The 15,917-nt window shown below is 38.7% G+C and overlaps 2 protein-coding genes across 4 annotated transcripts; one reads left to right on the top strand and one right to left on the bottom strand.

The window, feature by feature from the left end:
- Nucleotides 1-4,071: 4,071 nt before the first annotated feature.
- Nucleotides 4,072-13,426, bottom strand: ppp1r13l (protein phosphatase 1, regulatory subunit 13 like). 3 transcript variants are annotated; one of them, XM_055166906.1, is made up of 14 exons: nt 13,286-13,426; nt 8,815-8,869; nt 8,619-8,734; nt 7,969-8,509; nt 7,810-7,902; nt 7,639-7,724; nt 7,223-7,541; nt 6,704-7,152; nt 6,483-6,632; nt 5,896-6,029; nt 5,630-5,796; nt 5,140-5,333; nt 5,006-5,062; nt 4,072-4,899 (listed from the first exon to the last, which is right to left on the bottom strand). In XM_055166906.1, the coding sequence occupies exons 2-13, from the start codon at nt 8,849-8,851 to the stop codon at nt 5,027-5,029; spliced, it is 2,322 nt and encodes a 773-aa protein (XP_055022881.1). In that variant the 5' UTR covers nt 8,852-8,869; nt 13,286-13,426; the 3' UTR covers nt 4,072-4,899; nt 5,006-5,026. The 3 variants fall into 3 exon arrangements, with proteins under 3 accessions (XP_055022881.1, XP_055022882.1, XP_055022879.1); XM_055166907.1 differs by having other exon boundaries at nt 4,072-5,062; nt 6,483-6,617; XM_055166904.1 differs by having other exon boundaries at nt 4,072-5,062.
- Nucleotides 13,388-15,835, top strand: opa3 (outer mitochondrial membrane lipid metabolism regulator OPA3). Its single transcript, XM_055166908.1, has 3 exons — nt 13,388-13,514; nt 13,908-14,107; nt 15,095-15,835. Exons 2-3 carry the CDS (start codon nt 13,966-13,968, stop codon nt 15,421-15,423), a joined length of 471 nt encoding a protein of 156 aa, XP_055022883.1. The 5' UTR covers nt 13,388-13,514; nt 13,908-13,965; the 3' UTR covers nt 15,424-15,835.
- The last annotated feature ends 82 nt before the right edge of the window (nt 15,836-15,917 follow it).

The raw sequence follows: 15,917 nt of genomic DNA on the forward strand, positions 1-15,917 counted from the left end.
TCATGTTTTATTTTTATTGCACTATAAGCACATTTGATAAAAATACATTTTGAAATGCATCTTAAAATTATTGAGGCTATGACAAAGTCATATTAACACATATTTAACATAGGTTTCTAAGGAGATTCTAATTTGTTTTGATCTAAGGAAACCTTTGAGCTTCAGTGCAGAATGAATCAATGAGTTTATCAGCTCTACAAAAAATAAGTGAACAAATCATCTTTAGCGCTATATATTGGGTACTAATATGACTTATCCATAAGTACTATTGATTGCAGTCTATATTATTTAATAGTGTAATAGTAATTCATGATCAAATTAATACAGCTAATTAGGAGAGTGTAAAATGATCATTTCCTGTCCGTGGTATGCGCTCACTACACATGCCCACACATACAGTTAATAATAAAATTATGGCTTAAGTGGCCCTTTAAATCCCTATGTGAGTCCTGAGAGGAGCTTGAGTTGTTAATGCCATGGGACAGAAACATGCTAGTCAGGCAGATGAGGGATGCTGGACTGGACAAGGATCTGTGGCTTTTCAGCATTTACAGTGATTAATACCCCACTTCACTGAGGAGGAATGAGCTGTGGAATCATGGGTAATGCAGACCGATTTGGAAGAAGTGCTGTCCTGGCACTGTGAGTCTGTACATGCAGAAATGTGGAGAGATGGGAGGTTGTAGCAAGTGGGAGGATGGAAGCAGAGGATTGTGACACAAATAGCACTTTTATTGTTTTTTAATATATATATTTATAATATTTTATTATTTTACATTGAGAGCATTTACTTTATAATTTTTGAGTACAATGTATACAGTATGTCAGCATATTTGTTTTGCAGTTTGTCCTGGATGCACTTTACAATTTGTAAATGTCTGAAACATTACAGTTATCTCTGAACACTTATGCAATAAAGAAATATCAGCATTGTCAATAAAAAAGAGCAGAATCATACAAAGGTATGAGGTGATATTTCTGCAGTTTGTTTATTTGCTTTGTGGAACCTTTTACACTGAGAATCCCCAAAAATATTGAGTAATTAATTTTTATCAATATAGCCCACCCTCCAATACCTTCCATGCATGGGACCAATACAAGTAGACTGACTGTGACCTATCTGTGACCTTTTATGGACCTACAGAATTTAATCCTAAATCACTGTACCCTTTAGAAAATCCTACCCTTTTTGCTTTTGATTTCTTGTGACTCAGTGTGATGCCCACAAATGCCCACAATGTTGAGCTGTCTTCTATGACTTTCCCTTTAAATGTTACATCAGGCAGAGTTCATCTAAATAAGCAAAACCCAAACACAGAGAAGAAACTGCTCATGACCCCATGGGCAAACTGACTCCAGGGATAGTCTGCATTTTACAGTCGAATGAGTCTAGACTTAAAATAATCTGAATGTTTTTTCATGTAGTCCAACCACAAAGGCACCTTGACCATTTGAAAACTGCATATCTGCATACATGTTAACAGTGACAGATTGTTATATTTATATGTAGTAGGCTATAATATATTTGACTAATAAAAAAATTGGAAATTGTGTTTTTAATTCAAAATGTTTTTTGTGAGGCCAAAATTGGAAACTTATATTGGAAATTGGAAATTTATATATTAGGAATTATAAATCTAAAATCTCCTCTTGTCTTGTTCTCGTGGACCCGATCTTGTATTTTGTCTCGTCTTGTGGAAATTGTGTCTTGTCCCATCACTGAATATCAATGAGCAAATGAAAGAAGCATTACCTAGCTTCCAGTTTCAAATCCATCCTAAAGAGGACAAAAACATGGCAGAGTTTAAAGCAGGTTGGCCCTACTTAGTGTGAGCTGACAGGCTTGTCATCTTGAAGGCCTGAATGATTTATTAAAGTGAGGAGTGGCAAGAGGAGGGCGGCCAGGCAAGCTCTGATTAACTAGGCGAGTGAGCAAGGACAAGCACTCCTCTATTATTCATTACTCCACAGGAACAGAGAGAGAGCTGGCCACAATGACAACCATGAAATATACTCATAAATATGGAGGGATATCTGGGATTGTTTTGCTTATTTTTGTTTTTTTAACAGAAAAACAGTAGGTGCATACGTTTCTGAAGACTGCCTCCTATAGCATTACAGAGGCCAAGGTGGATTGAAGAGAGTATGCAGTATAAAAATAGCAATGGTGGATTATTTGCAATATTGAACTGGAGTGACTTATTTTAGCTGTTTGTTGTTACATACTAATTTACCATAACATTATGGCCACTAGCAGATGAAGTACACAGCTTTTTTTGTTATCTTCATAATGTCAAGCCTGTTATTGTCTGTATATTTGGAAGTAAATATGCAATTGCCAGTGCATGTGCCTTTTAAGGGCCCATATTATGCTATTTTTTTCATCTATGTTATAATGCTGTTTCCTCATCAGAAACATACCTGGAGTTGTGTTTTGTTTCATTCAGACATGTTTAACACACGAACCCTGAATTTTTAGGCTGTATCACACAGAAAACACTCTATTCCACCTTGTAATGCCATGTCATACAGGAAGTGTTACACAGTGTTGCTAAACTCCATACACCTTATTTAAAATGAATTGGATAATTTCAGCCCTGGGCAATCTCTACTGAATAAAAGGAAAAAATAGTTGTTAACTTGACTTCATGACATCACAAGGTGAAACAGCATTTTGAGCTTTGGAGATGTAGACAGACTAATAATAACGGTGTGTGTGAATGAAACAAAACACAATTCCAGGTATGTTTTTGAGGACGACATTAACATGGCTTAAAGCTCACAATGATCAGATCTGCATACGTAAGATAGGACCTTTAAAAATACTCCCATGGCTAAATAGCTACAGTTACAGTTGTGTTTGTAATCTCTAAATTATGAATATATGGGTTTGGTGAGATCACATTGTAAAGTCCTCTTCTTGCAAAAAACCTAAATGACTCACCTCTGAAGTGCAAGTGAGATGGCATTCAAATTTAATGACCTGTGGGTTTACTCTTGTTATCATCAGAATGACAGTGTATTCATGTCTCTGTGCATAAGACAGTTTTATATTGAGTCTGCATCGTCAGGCTTGTGTTGTGCTAAGCTGGTTGCATTCTTACTGTGACCAGGGTTGCCTTTGTCCACAGAATTGGACTGTAACTTCAGCTAATGGCATTATCTGCTTGTCTTCATGAGTATGGATACATTTATTGGCATACTGCTGAACATTTTATGAAAAGCAATTACATCTTCATTAAGATGAGGAAGGTAGTGAACCCTGCACTGAAAAAGTTGCTCCTTTAAGCAATCAAGCTCAATTTCAAAACAGACGTATAGATTCTTTAGAACTTGACACTTACAAGCAATTAGCCTATGTAAGTAAATTTATCAATAGTAAATATATAAATATGGGATGTAGCAGCATTTACTATTAAAGTAGTTGTAGCAGTCTTAGTGGTACTTATGTTTGTGATTTTTAATATATGTTTTCAAATGATTTTCCCTTTGTGTGCTTAAATTTGAATTTATAATGATAATTAACAATGTTTTATAATTTTATCTCTACAATTTTGAGAACTTCTGTGGCATTTCACTCTGCCATTTCCTTTAAGAGCTTTGTGGCGTCTATTTGACCTGATCTGACTGTCTTGAGGTGTCAGGAGTTTGAGATGGGCACAGACCGCAGAGGCAGTTATCAGCATGACTGTGGCAGTTCAATGTTTAGTGAGAAGTCTAAAAAGTGTGAGAACATGGAGCAGACTGGGCAAGTCACCTCGGTCCTGTCCTGAACCTACAATAACGGCTCTTTGCACTCTGGCTGCAGATAATGGGATTTCAATGAGCCATCATTCCTGTTTGGTAAATGTTAGCTCATAACATGTCTGTATAGCAACTTGCAGCCTCAAATCAATGAACACTTATACACTGTACAAAACATTTCCTTAATTACTATTCTACACGGAGTCTCCTCTTCTCCATAAATTGCCTATAAGCATGATGAAGGCCTTAGTCTGCCTTAATTAAAACAATAAAAGATAGTCTGGACTGGTGGTGGAAGGTGGAAGAAGTCTTATGAATAAACAGACCTCAAAACAAACATGTATGTTTAATAAAGGATATGATAAAAGAGCATTTTTTTTTAACAAAAAGCAATACTGGAATCTTAATGTGGCTTTTCTACAGAAGCGCAGCGTTAGACCTAATGTATAGTGCCACCTGTTGGTTAGTAATGGACTTTTCACTTAAAAAAATAGTGCCATATCACGTCTTGAATAAGCTCATTTTTAGAAGGTGCAAAAGTGTATGATTAAAGTAGTCTATTTTCCTCTGGCTCACTTTACAAGCAGGAAACTAAGTTAGCACATATTCAAATGTTTTATTCTGTTCACTGTTAATACAAATGTAAGTCAGTGTCACTATTCACTATATACATTCCTCATTTGTAAAAATGGTACAACCTACACATAGCTCTTACAGAGCAGGGATCATAGACACACCCATTATTATGGCATTAAATTAACAGTTTAATCTATGTTATAGGGGCAGCAATTCTCTATTGTCACAAACAGTTCCCTCCATTTAGTCAGGTTTTTCCAGTAACAGTGTTAACAGGCACACAATGATCTTTGTTTTTGATGATGCATAAAAAAGCAGAACTGGTAAGTGAGAGTTTGATGAATTGAATCAAACAACCGTGTTATAATCTAAGGTTTTTAAAGTTAAAGTCCCAAAATAATGGTTATTGTTTTTCTATGTAATGTTTCGACTTTATATACCATTAGCAGCTAAACAAAGTTTGACAGGACATTTTGAGTAATCTTCCATCTAGGTTCTCCTGGTCTGCATGTTGGTTTCCAGGTGCTGTACTGTGGACCACTACCGATCCTGGTAGATTACCTAAGCTGCACCGAAGGACTGGTTTGGATGGGCACAAACAGATATCCTTGTCAGTAAGGCCAACATTTTATGGCACACGGATAAATATTTTCCTGTAATTAAAAAATTACACTACACTGCATACCAAATAGTGTTCTTCAGCTATTCAGCACATAGTTTTTGGTCGTACCTTTGGGAATAACTAAAAACAAAAGGAAAAAAGTTATTACACTTTAATACCACTTGTTGGGACGTATGAATGTAATTTTTGGAGCTTACCCCAAAGTAGTTATTAGGCACAAACCCTTCTCTTCCACACAGTGAGGCCCACCACCAGTCAGAGCCCTCTTGTTTCTGTAGAATTGTAACCATATCTCCATCCTTAAAGCTTAACTCATCAGGTGCTTGGGCTGGGTAACTCCAAAGAGCATATAAGACACCACTGTTCTCCACACCCATGGCCTCCTCCACTCCTGTAATAGGACAGTTACTTACATTTCCAAAAGGGAATAATAAGACACGATCTATATATTTCAACAATCAGTACCTGCGTTAAATAATGTGAGCCCAATGTCAGTGTTAGTGAGGTGTAATATACAGTATTTTACCATAACTATGCTAATAATGTAAAGTAAGGAAATAGCTGTGCTACAATCTCGTGACTGTGCAAAAATAAACATGTTCCTGCATGTTCAGACTGTAGGACTTGAAACTCTTGATCCACTGAATTATGATTACTAAATTATAGTGCGTTCATGGTTGAACTCACCCCTTAGGAAGTTTTCACACTCCTCGAATCCAACTGCAAATGGATCACACTTTTGTGAAGCAGTTGCCCAGTCACTTTCTGTTACGGCCATAACAGCTGCTCCATTTCTCACCAAAAACTCACAAAGATTTCTGTCGTTACATGAAGCTGCACAATGTAGAGGTGTCCTATGAGCAACAAATACAATACATGTCAGATTTCCCAAGTACTATTATCGCTTACTGAGATTAAAAAAACAAAAAAAACCAAAAGTAAATACTATGTACCATCCATGGCTGTCTGGAGCACTGACATTTGCTCCAATACGGACCAAGAAGTCCACAACATTGTAGTGGCCTCCACAGATTGCATTGTGAAGAGCAGTTATACCTTCATCATTAGGTTGGCTGGGATCATTCATCTGCCAAAAACAATTATTTTATTTATAACATGAGATTCTTTTGTAAGTATGTTTTTTTAACTGAACACCAATGACATTCTGTATTATACAGGCATATATATGGCCAACCTGGTCAAAGCCTGATCTCATCAGATCTCAGAAGCTAAACAAGGCTGGGCCTGGTTAAAACTTAGATGTAAGACCACTGGGAATATCAGGTGCCACAGTGTGGCCCCAGTGGAAAAAAATATTGCTATGCCCTTAGGCAAGCCACTTTGCCGACATTGCCATGTATCAAAGTGGTGTGTGTCTGTGTGTGAGTGATTGGCTGTGGTCGGAGGGGCAGATGGCACAAACTGGCAGCTGCAACCACAGAGTGTGGAGTGAATGAATAATATAATGTAAAGCCTCTTTGAGTGTCAAAAAAGTGCTATATACATCATATTTATTACTGTATTAGGTCTGGGCACACACCTCTTGCATGGCCCGCTGAACTGTGTCCAGTTCACCCACAAGTGCCCCATCCAGGGCCAACACCAGGGGGCTCAGGCGAGCTCGCTTCCCAGATGACTTGCGCTCTCTGGGCTTACGCAGGATGGACTGATAACTCTGCACAAAGGAGTGCTGTGTTAAACACATAATACAAGGTCATATACAATTTTAACATTTCTAATTGAGTCATCTGTGATTCTTACCTTGTATCCATGGGGAGACATTGTGGCTGTAGGAAGAGAAGGAGGGGTGGCAAATTCTTCTTCATCAGAGCTGCTGTCATCACTACCGGGATCCCCTTTAGAATGGCGTTCCTTTTTGCGGAAGAGATTGCTGATGAGATGCTTATACTGGTTAGGCTCATAACGGGATGCACTCTTTAGAGGGCGAGTCTGGTCCATGGACCCCCTTCTCTTCAAAGCACGGGGGATCTCTGCTCGTATGGCCAACAGCTCCTCCAGATTTGGGATCTCTTGAACCTGGGCCTCCGGGGCCACCACTGGCTGCAGTCTGGTGGGGCTAAGGGGGCGGGGCGCAATCTGAGCCCCCTGGTCTTTGATGGGCTCAAGTATGGTGTTTTCATCAATTACACTCATATGATGCGTCATATCAATAGCCTCCAACTCAGCATCAACATCAGATGGATTCAGCGCTGTAAAGACAGAGACATACAAGTTTCATACAGTTGTGTGTTAAAGTTTTCAAAAATGTTAATCTTTTACCATCACTGTACACAGGTGGCTGTCTGAGCTCAGGGGGCCTTTGTTGGGGTTGTTGTGCAGGTGGGAAGAAGTACTCCCTTGGGAGGGGTACAGCAGGCTGATAGGTTGACAGATGGGGATTCTGTAGACGCATTATGACAGATAGAGGAATGGGTCGGCGCTGGCGTGGCGGGGTCGAAGTGGGAGGCATAGAGATACGGGAGATGATGGGTTGAGGGAGGTACGGTGAAAATCCCTGTGAAGAAGCATCCGGAGGAACGGCAATACGTGTGGTACGAGGAAGGGAACTGTATGACTGATGAGATGGAGAGCGAGACTCCTACAACAGAAGAACCAGGGGGAATATGGGTGTCACACACTATTGTCAAAATGCTCAAGCACATTGTATTTTATTGATATGTATATTTTAGGCCTACCTTTTTGGGGCTTGGCTGGAGAGGCCCATCCAGGTTTGATTCCCTCCAGCTGCTGCTTGGCACCATAGGCCGCAGCCAATCAGTTTCTGGAGAATACGGAGGTGAGCTTTAAAGCTTTTTTACACTTAATTATTGCAATGTGATATATAATTGTGATAAAAATAAACTAACTGTCATATGTGTGGTGAGGTTTTCTCTCATAGGACATGTCAAGATCTGTCTCACTCCACTTGCTGGGAGACTTCTGACGCTGCATTGTTTCTTCTGCATAAAATATGTTGAATTGGAATGTTATTAAAAAAAATAACTGAATATTTATTGACAATATACCTGCTGGTCTGAAGTTTCGAGGTAAAGTGCTGGATATAGGGTGATTGAAAGACAGTGGTGAAGGGCTTCTGTCTGGTCTCGGAGATCTTCGTCCCATCTGGGCATTATCATAAGGGCTGAGCATGCCAGAGGAGGAGTAAGAGCTAGTGGAGGTGCGGGGTGATGGAGGAAGAGCTGAAGGAATGGGAGAAACGCTTCTCTCCATGTAACTGGTTGAAATACGTGGACTCCTGACAGGGGAATTTCGCCTATGGGTTTTTGGAGATTGTTTGGGGCTGTCTATTCTGAAGGAAAAGCTGTCAGGTCCAGAGAGTGGCTCCCACTGAATTTTGGAAGGTGGAAGTTTGATATGAGAAAAAGCTGGTGAAACTGGACGATTGTCTGATAGGACAGAGTCCAGAGATCGATTAGTGTTAGGACTTTTGTAAAATGGTTGGCTGCTGTAGCTGTCAGTACTGCTGCCACTTGCCCCCGTTGATGTGACCGATGTGCTTGACATGCGAATGGGCTCTGATGTCTCCCTATACTCTTTAAATCCGGTCTGTGGAGAAAATACCAAAATGTACTGTGTGTGTGTTTTTTTTATGTTTTAATGGGGTTAACCACAGTGTGTAACCCTCAACAACAAATCATAAAAAACAGGAGTGTACCTGTGATGGCGTGCCATTCCCATCTGATGATACTTCTTTGAGCAGAGAACTAAACTCTTTGGATAATTCATCGGCTGTGGCCAGTGATGCATTCAGGTCTTCATTTATTGACCGGACTGTACATCAGTTACATAAAAACAAAACAAAGTTATTAAGCACTCAGAACAAAAAGACAGTTGCATAAACACAAACTTACATAGCATGCTGCTGCCATAGCCTGCCTGTGATGTCATGGTAGCAACATTCAGCTCCTGAATTTGGAACACAGAAACAGTTAAAATCCACCTTAGACTAACATCTTAAATCGTTGCACAACACGATCTACTTTGTAGCTTCATCTCATTCAACAACACAAAACAAAATTGCTCTATTTTAAACAGTGCCTAAGGCCACATCTAGACATTATGGATTTGTTACATACTGTGTTCATGTTGTAACAAGCCTCAATTTGCAATGTAGCTGATAGCAGATATACAGTACCATTGGCCATACAGTCCCAGTGCATGTGAAAAGCAGTTAGTCTACTCTCTGCTCTCTGACTAATCTATGTCTGTGTTTCCAGGTGTTTCAGGGTGACAACACATTCATCAATTCAAAAGCCTCAGACAATAGCACACACAACTCATTAACAGATTATAGTGTACTAACACTCTAGACAGCCTTGAGTGCCAACAAAAACATTATTAGTTTAAGAGTATTGTCCCTTGTAATGTGATTTGCATGTAACAATAACACCAAAGGTGACCTAGTAACTTTTGAAGAAGACACAGCAAGATAGGCACACCCTAGTAGAGTTGAAAAGCAGGACCATGACAACAGTACATTTTTACAATGCCCTTTTAGATTTAAAAAATGATATCATGTCAAGGCATGTAAAGCAACTCCCATTTTACTCATAAATGATTAATCGGTCTTCATATGTAAATGTCAGCAAAGCAATTTAAACTACAACTGCATTCCCATTATCTAGGGCAGGCATGTCCAAACTATGGCCTGGGGGCCAAAGGGGGCCCTCAGACAAGTTTTTCTTGGCCCTCAGACTTTCAGGTCAGTTGGCCCAAATTACCTTGCATCAATTGAAAAATATTTTTTTACTGCAAGTTTTTTGAAAATCTACCTTGATAAAGCTAATATTTCATACTTAGTGTGTGGTTTTAAGGATCTTAGCATGAATAAAGACTGATGGCTCATTCTAATGTGTTAAACATGCACATATTTCAATTATTCCCTGTACTGAGCATGTCTACGGCCCTCGATCGGCCCTCTGCTTCGTCTGTGTTTAGATATGTGGCCCTTGATGAAAAAAGTTTGACGATCTAGGGTATTTTATTTGACTTTTGGTAGGTAGTTTGCCAGCTAACACAGATAAGAGTTAGTCCTAAAAAACTCTTTGAATTTGAGAGGCTTGTGAGTTATATAATTGTTCTGGGAAAGGACAGGTCGATAATAACAGTACTGTCATGCTGTTGTGTAGCTGAGTTCAGGTCGCAGGCCCACATTCCTCACCACACCTCTGATGGCATTCAGCACAAACATTGTCTGAGGGCCGAGGTCCTTATCTCTGTCAAACACTGAAAGACACAACACTCTCACTACAGTCACAAGCGTCAACCCAAAATCACACCAAATCTCTGCATCCTATCAGCAATACTGTTTATGACACCACCACCTTTTCACTCTGAAATTGTGTTGAGTTATTAATACAATTTATTATTTCACTGTGAAATCATCTTACTGTCCTTTCCACAGCTATACCAAATTCCCAAATACACCCGTGGTCCAGTAGTTGTTTTGTGGATAGCGCTTTAAGCCATTATTCTTAAATAGTTAAAATGCTTGTGTTTTCCCCGAAAAGGAAAGCCTCTTGAGAGGTCCACCTTCGATTTTATGGGGTCTTTTATGGCGCTTGTTAATGCTAAATGCAAATTATTTTCATTTTTAGCCTTGTTAAATATGTTAATTATGGCCTTTATACTTTATTTACAAAAACCAAAAACCTCTTACTCTACCATTATGAATGTATGAGATAAAAACATATAACATATAAACAAAAAACATTTTATACACTATCTAGACATGTTTCATTTCAATTCTGTGCATAATCTGTTAACTCACACGAGTCATGACGAAGGCCAGCTGCTTAGTCACTGCTGTCATTCATACAGGCACGTATCACAAACAAGAGCCAGTGCATTAATTAGGATGAGCTAGATTTAAACATCTATGCTTCAGATTATAACCATGAGAAACTGAAATACCTGGTAATAATGTCTTTTATTCTATTTATTGCCTACAACTGTGTATATATAGCAGTTGTGTAGTCTATGTTTATACTTGATGTTGTCCTAGTTTCTGCTTGAAATACCTCTATTTAAACCTGGTGTTACTAAGAAGGCCAAACATTTTCTTGGTGGTACATGGTATGAAAGATTTGAGAACTGCCATAGCCGACATATCCTGACAGTATGTATTAAGTTTCTGTAGAACTCTCTCCCTTTGCCTTCATCCTCTCTCCCTTTGCCTTGTTTCACAATAGTTGGTCCCTCCTCCATATCCTTCCTCCACATTTTTTAACACTGTAACCTAGCAAGGAACTTGGCTCAGACTGAAAGGCAGTGAGATCTTTTTAACTGACCACTTTATAACTCAAGTCAAAGCAAAAACCTTGTGCAACCTTGTATGTTAGGGTTTAACTTGTAATAATTAACTTGTGTACATTTGCACATTATTACCTCATGGGTCGGAACTGGGAGTGTATCTTGATTCTAAGGCCTACTCATCAATTTGTGGTGAGTGAGGCCAAGAGAAACCAGGGGAATCTACATAATTATAATGTAATTTTGTGCATTGAAATATAAAGTTGTACTTTACCCACTGTAACAAATCATGACTGTGACAAATGTTTTTAAAGTGACCTCAGTGCAATGTAGTTACAACTACTACTGTCTACATGCTTCTCCTGCCTGTAAAAACACCAGCTACAGTATGTTTAAAATGTACCTACAATGTTTTTTCCCAGGTTAGTCACCAGAATGTAACCTTGCTGTGCTAAAGAAAACAGTTTACCCGATTATATTTAGGGATGTCACTAAGTCATATTTTAGAGTTACTATTATTGTGGGAAGAAGAAACCATTTTAGATCACATTTTTAGTGTGACCAGCTTTATGAAATCAAATCTGAATTTATGGATGTAAATGTAGCACAAACAGCCCAATAAAAAGCATGTTAAATTAATATTTACTTTTTTTTAGCAACAGATGTTATTTCTTTAATTACAATTATACTAGTGTTTTTCAAATTGTGGTATGGGTATCACTTTTGGAACATGAGCTTATTCAGGTGGTACTTGGAAGAGCTCTTCAGTATGTGGATTTGCCTAATTTAAACAACATTTTTATCCATTCATCCATTTTCTTCCGCTTATCCGGGGCCAGGTCGCGGGGGCAGCAGTCTAAGCAGGGACTCCCAGACTTCCTTCACTCCACGTTTTTATCCTTCTTTGGATATTTTTTTAGACTTGGTTTAGCCCTAGATTAGACCTGGAATAGTTCTGTTATAGACCTGTTTTTTATGTGGTAGTACTTGAAAAGCCAAATGCTTTCTTTGGATCATACTGTTCATTAAATAATCATTATCATTTAAATTGACATCCACAATAATTTCAGGGTTACAGATATGTTATTGCTTTGCCTGGAAGGTTCTACAGTAGGCTACAATGAAACAAGTATCAGTTTATAAGCTAAACTTATAGGCTATTTTTAAACATGCTTTTTTACTGAGAGCAAGGTCACCTTTTCATAGAGTTGAAGTGCGTTACCTGCCTGTCTCCATGTAAATAGCTGAATCCATTACAGGGTAAAGTGATGAGGTCCTAGTGGACCTTTAATATAGGTTTACAATTATCTAATTAACGTCTTTTCAACATGCACTTTAAACAATATTTTGTAAAATGTCTCATTTCTGACTTACAACGTTGACATCTTGCTTGGCACTATGTGTTGCAGGAACCCTAAAGTTCTCAACAGTATGTGACAAACCAACTCACAGTGTCACACAAAATAACAGGCATTTCTAACAAGTTGAACAACCTTTCTAATGTTGGCTCTGGCTCCACAGTCAGAAAATGTGATTGAACGTGCCCGTAGGAGCGGAGGGAAACATTCAAATCACATTGTTGACAAATACATTTGGCTTAACAGGTTGCAGCAAGCTGTAAAAATCTGGATCTGTAGGAGACTTGCATGCTGGATGAGTGCCAAAATTCTGGCCTGACACAGTTGGGTTGGCTTTGAGAAGGTAAGAAATAAGACAGTAAGTTGCAACTTCAAAGTTCAACTTCACATTACATTAGAAATCAGTATAACAAACACACCTAACACTTTTCCAGCATAGCTTTTGCCAGAGGATTTCCTTTGTGGTTGCAGTCTTTCATGAAGCCTTTGCCAGGAGTGGTATAACATCTGATATTCATTAAGCAAGTAGCTGGCTCCTCCTCACAAATGCCCCAAAAGGGAGAATAAGAATAAACCCCTTTTCCGGAAAAGACCTATGATTAGCAGCATACACTTCTGTAGACTCCTGCTCTTTAGATCCAGCCTTATCAGTGTCATTCGCCACCGTCTACACACTGTTTTCAATAATCATGTACATACAAAAGTGTCTTACCTCTTGAAGCCTACTTGTTCCCTTCTGATTGAGGGTGCGTTAAGTCCTTTTCAAGTCCCGTAAGAACTTTGTCAAGTTTGCTCGTCTCTTGTGGCAGGAGCTCTAGACGCTTATGTAGTCATCGCTCCACCGATTCTGGAGTCCAGCCCCTCGGTCTAGTCACCGCTGTAACCCGAGACAGGTGTTCTACGCAGCTGTATGGGCACATCTTCCGATCCCGTATATCAAAGTATGGATATAAAATATGAATGAATATCTGAAAGTAGGCCTTTGATTGTATCTAATACAAATAGGCACAGGCCTAAAGCGAAAGTTTACCGCATTACCCCAAGTGTTTTACTTTCTAGGAAAGTCCCTGTTTTAAACACTGGGATACTTTACAAATAAATTAAATATTACTTCATGAGCCTACATAGCTTATAGCTTATCTATTGTGTTAATTGTGGTCATTTAGATGATTAGGCTATTTTGTGACATACAGCGCCTTTGTGTTGTAGGCTATATGAATATGGGTAAAATAAATAACTTTGAATGGTTTGGAAGTAAGTCATGTCAATCAAATAAGGTGAAGTAATATTTTTATTGATCAGTAAATATGTTATTTTTATTTTATCCCTTTCAGTACGTCATCGCGTGACCTGTGTGCGTGTTCCGCCCGTCATTGGAGCGTTTCCGCCAAGATGGTTGTTGGTGCCTTCCCTATCGCCAAGCTCCTCTACCTTGGTGTAAGGCAGATGAGCAAACCTGTGGCAAACAGGATCAAGGCTGGAGCTCGGAGAAGTGAATTTTTTAAAAATTACATTTGTCTACCGCCGGCACAATGTGAGTAAACTAAACAATTCACGTGAATGACCGCTAGCTCGCTGTGTCAGGATTGTCAGGAATGAAAGTGGGGTCGGGGCGTATTCAACCAATCAGCCTTTAGGTTAACAACATATTGTCCAATCAGGATCACGTTCTTATTTTTTTAGACCAATAAGAGGAAGAGTATTTCTTAGAGGCGGGACCTGGTTGTCATTGAACAAGAAGGTCTTATGTCTTCATATTTCTCACAAAAATATCAATTTATAATTATAACTATTTATAGTCCTAGAAAGTAGATGGCCTCTAAATTCCACTATTGTTGTACATGTTGCTCAAATATGGCTAAAATATTGTTTAAAAGCCACGGTATGTGATAAAACGACGACAAGAACAACATAAACCAGTTAGCTAATTAAATACAATTTATTGGACTGCACATAAAGAAGGCATCTACTTGCTTATCTTAAATTGTGAACCTTGTATTGATATTTTACAGTTGATGTCATCAACAGTCCCTTGGGTTGTGAAGCTAATTGAAAGCACTACTCTGTTAGAAGCTCTGTTACTCAGGTTAGACTTACTCTGAGCTTTATTTTAACACGATCTGGCCAGAAAGAGCTGACTTGATTAAACTACAACTGGTGAGATGATTTGTGCTCTTAAACAAATCTCTTACACTTATAATTACAGTCACAAGCTAGCAGGCTAGCATTAGCCCATTTTTTTGTTTATCATTCTCACCTTTTTGTTGAAAATCAAACACCTAAACAGAATCAAAAACGCTAATATTGATAACAGGGTCCTGAAAATCTGTTGTTTAAATCCATCCAATCTTGAAACTTTGTCTATGTTTACTAATGTGTGCATTGTGTCATCATGGTAACTGCTGATAATTCCAGCAATAGAGATACTTGAAGAACACCCCCTGCTTGATGTGACTACATAGTATCAATAAGTATCTGTTGGCTCAATTTATTAACTATATCTTTTGTTTATTGTTTCCAGTATACCACTGGATTGAGATGCGAACAAAGATGCGAATCATGGGCTTTCGAGGGGCAACTATTAAACCACTTAACGAGGATGCGGCTGCAGAACTTGGTGCAGAATTACTGGGAGAAGCAATCATCTTTCTTGTTGGAGGCGGCTGTATGGTACTTGAATACAGTAGACAAGCTGCTAACTCGCGACGCAAAGAAGATGAGCTGAATGCTACAATCACAAGCTTACAGACTCAACTTGCAGAACTGACTTTAACCACAGAGACACTAGATACCCAGTTAAGAGAAATCAATCGACAACTGGTGTCTTTCCCAGTCTCTTCTAAAAAGTGACAAAAGCGGGTTGAATGATTGTCTTTGCAGCCTGATTGCAGTCCTGCATTATGCGCAGTCCTCTGCTTCTCATAGAGGAAGACAAGGGCAAGGCATACCCTGGTGCTGTGGTCTTGAGTGCTATAATTGGCTCAGGTTTTGAGCAAGTGATTTTGTGAGGTGATGCTATGATATTCATAGCACATTTATTGGTGTGAGCATGTTTATTGTAAAAATAATCAAGGGGAGCAATGAAGCAGTGAATACCCAATATAATATGTTGATAATATTTTGGCACAAAAGATTTGTATTTTCAGTGCCCGTTAAGGTATTTAACATTTCATGCTTGTGTCATCTTAATTTAAAATGCCAAGTTGACTGTTTGTTCATTCATTGTCATTTGGACTTGTAATAAAGACAGGTGTACTTGTCATGTTGGTGTTGTTTTATTAAGAAATGTGTCATTGGAATAATATTGACACAAAAATATGTCACACATAAGTCGTGTAACTAAC

This window comes from Boleophthalmus pectinirostris, unplaced genomic scaffold (assembly GCF_026225935.1).
Source record: "Boleophthalmus pectinirostris isolate CB_2022bp ecotype Guang Dong unplaced genomic scaffold, ASM2622593v1 HiC_scaffold_9, whole genome shotgun sequence".
NCBI lineage: Eukaryota > Metazoa > Chordata > Actinopteri > Gobiiformes > Gobiidae > Boleophthalmus > Boleophthalmus pectinirostris.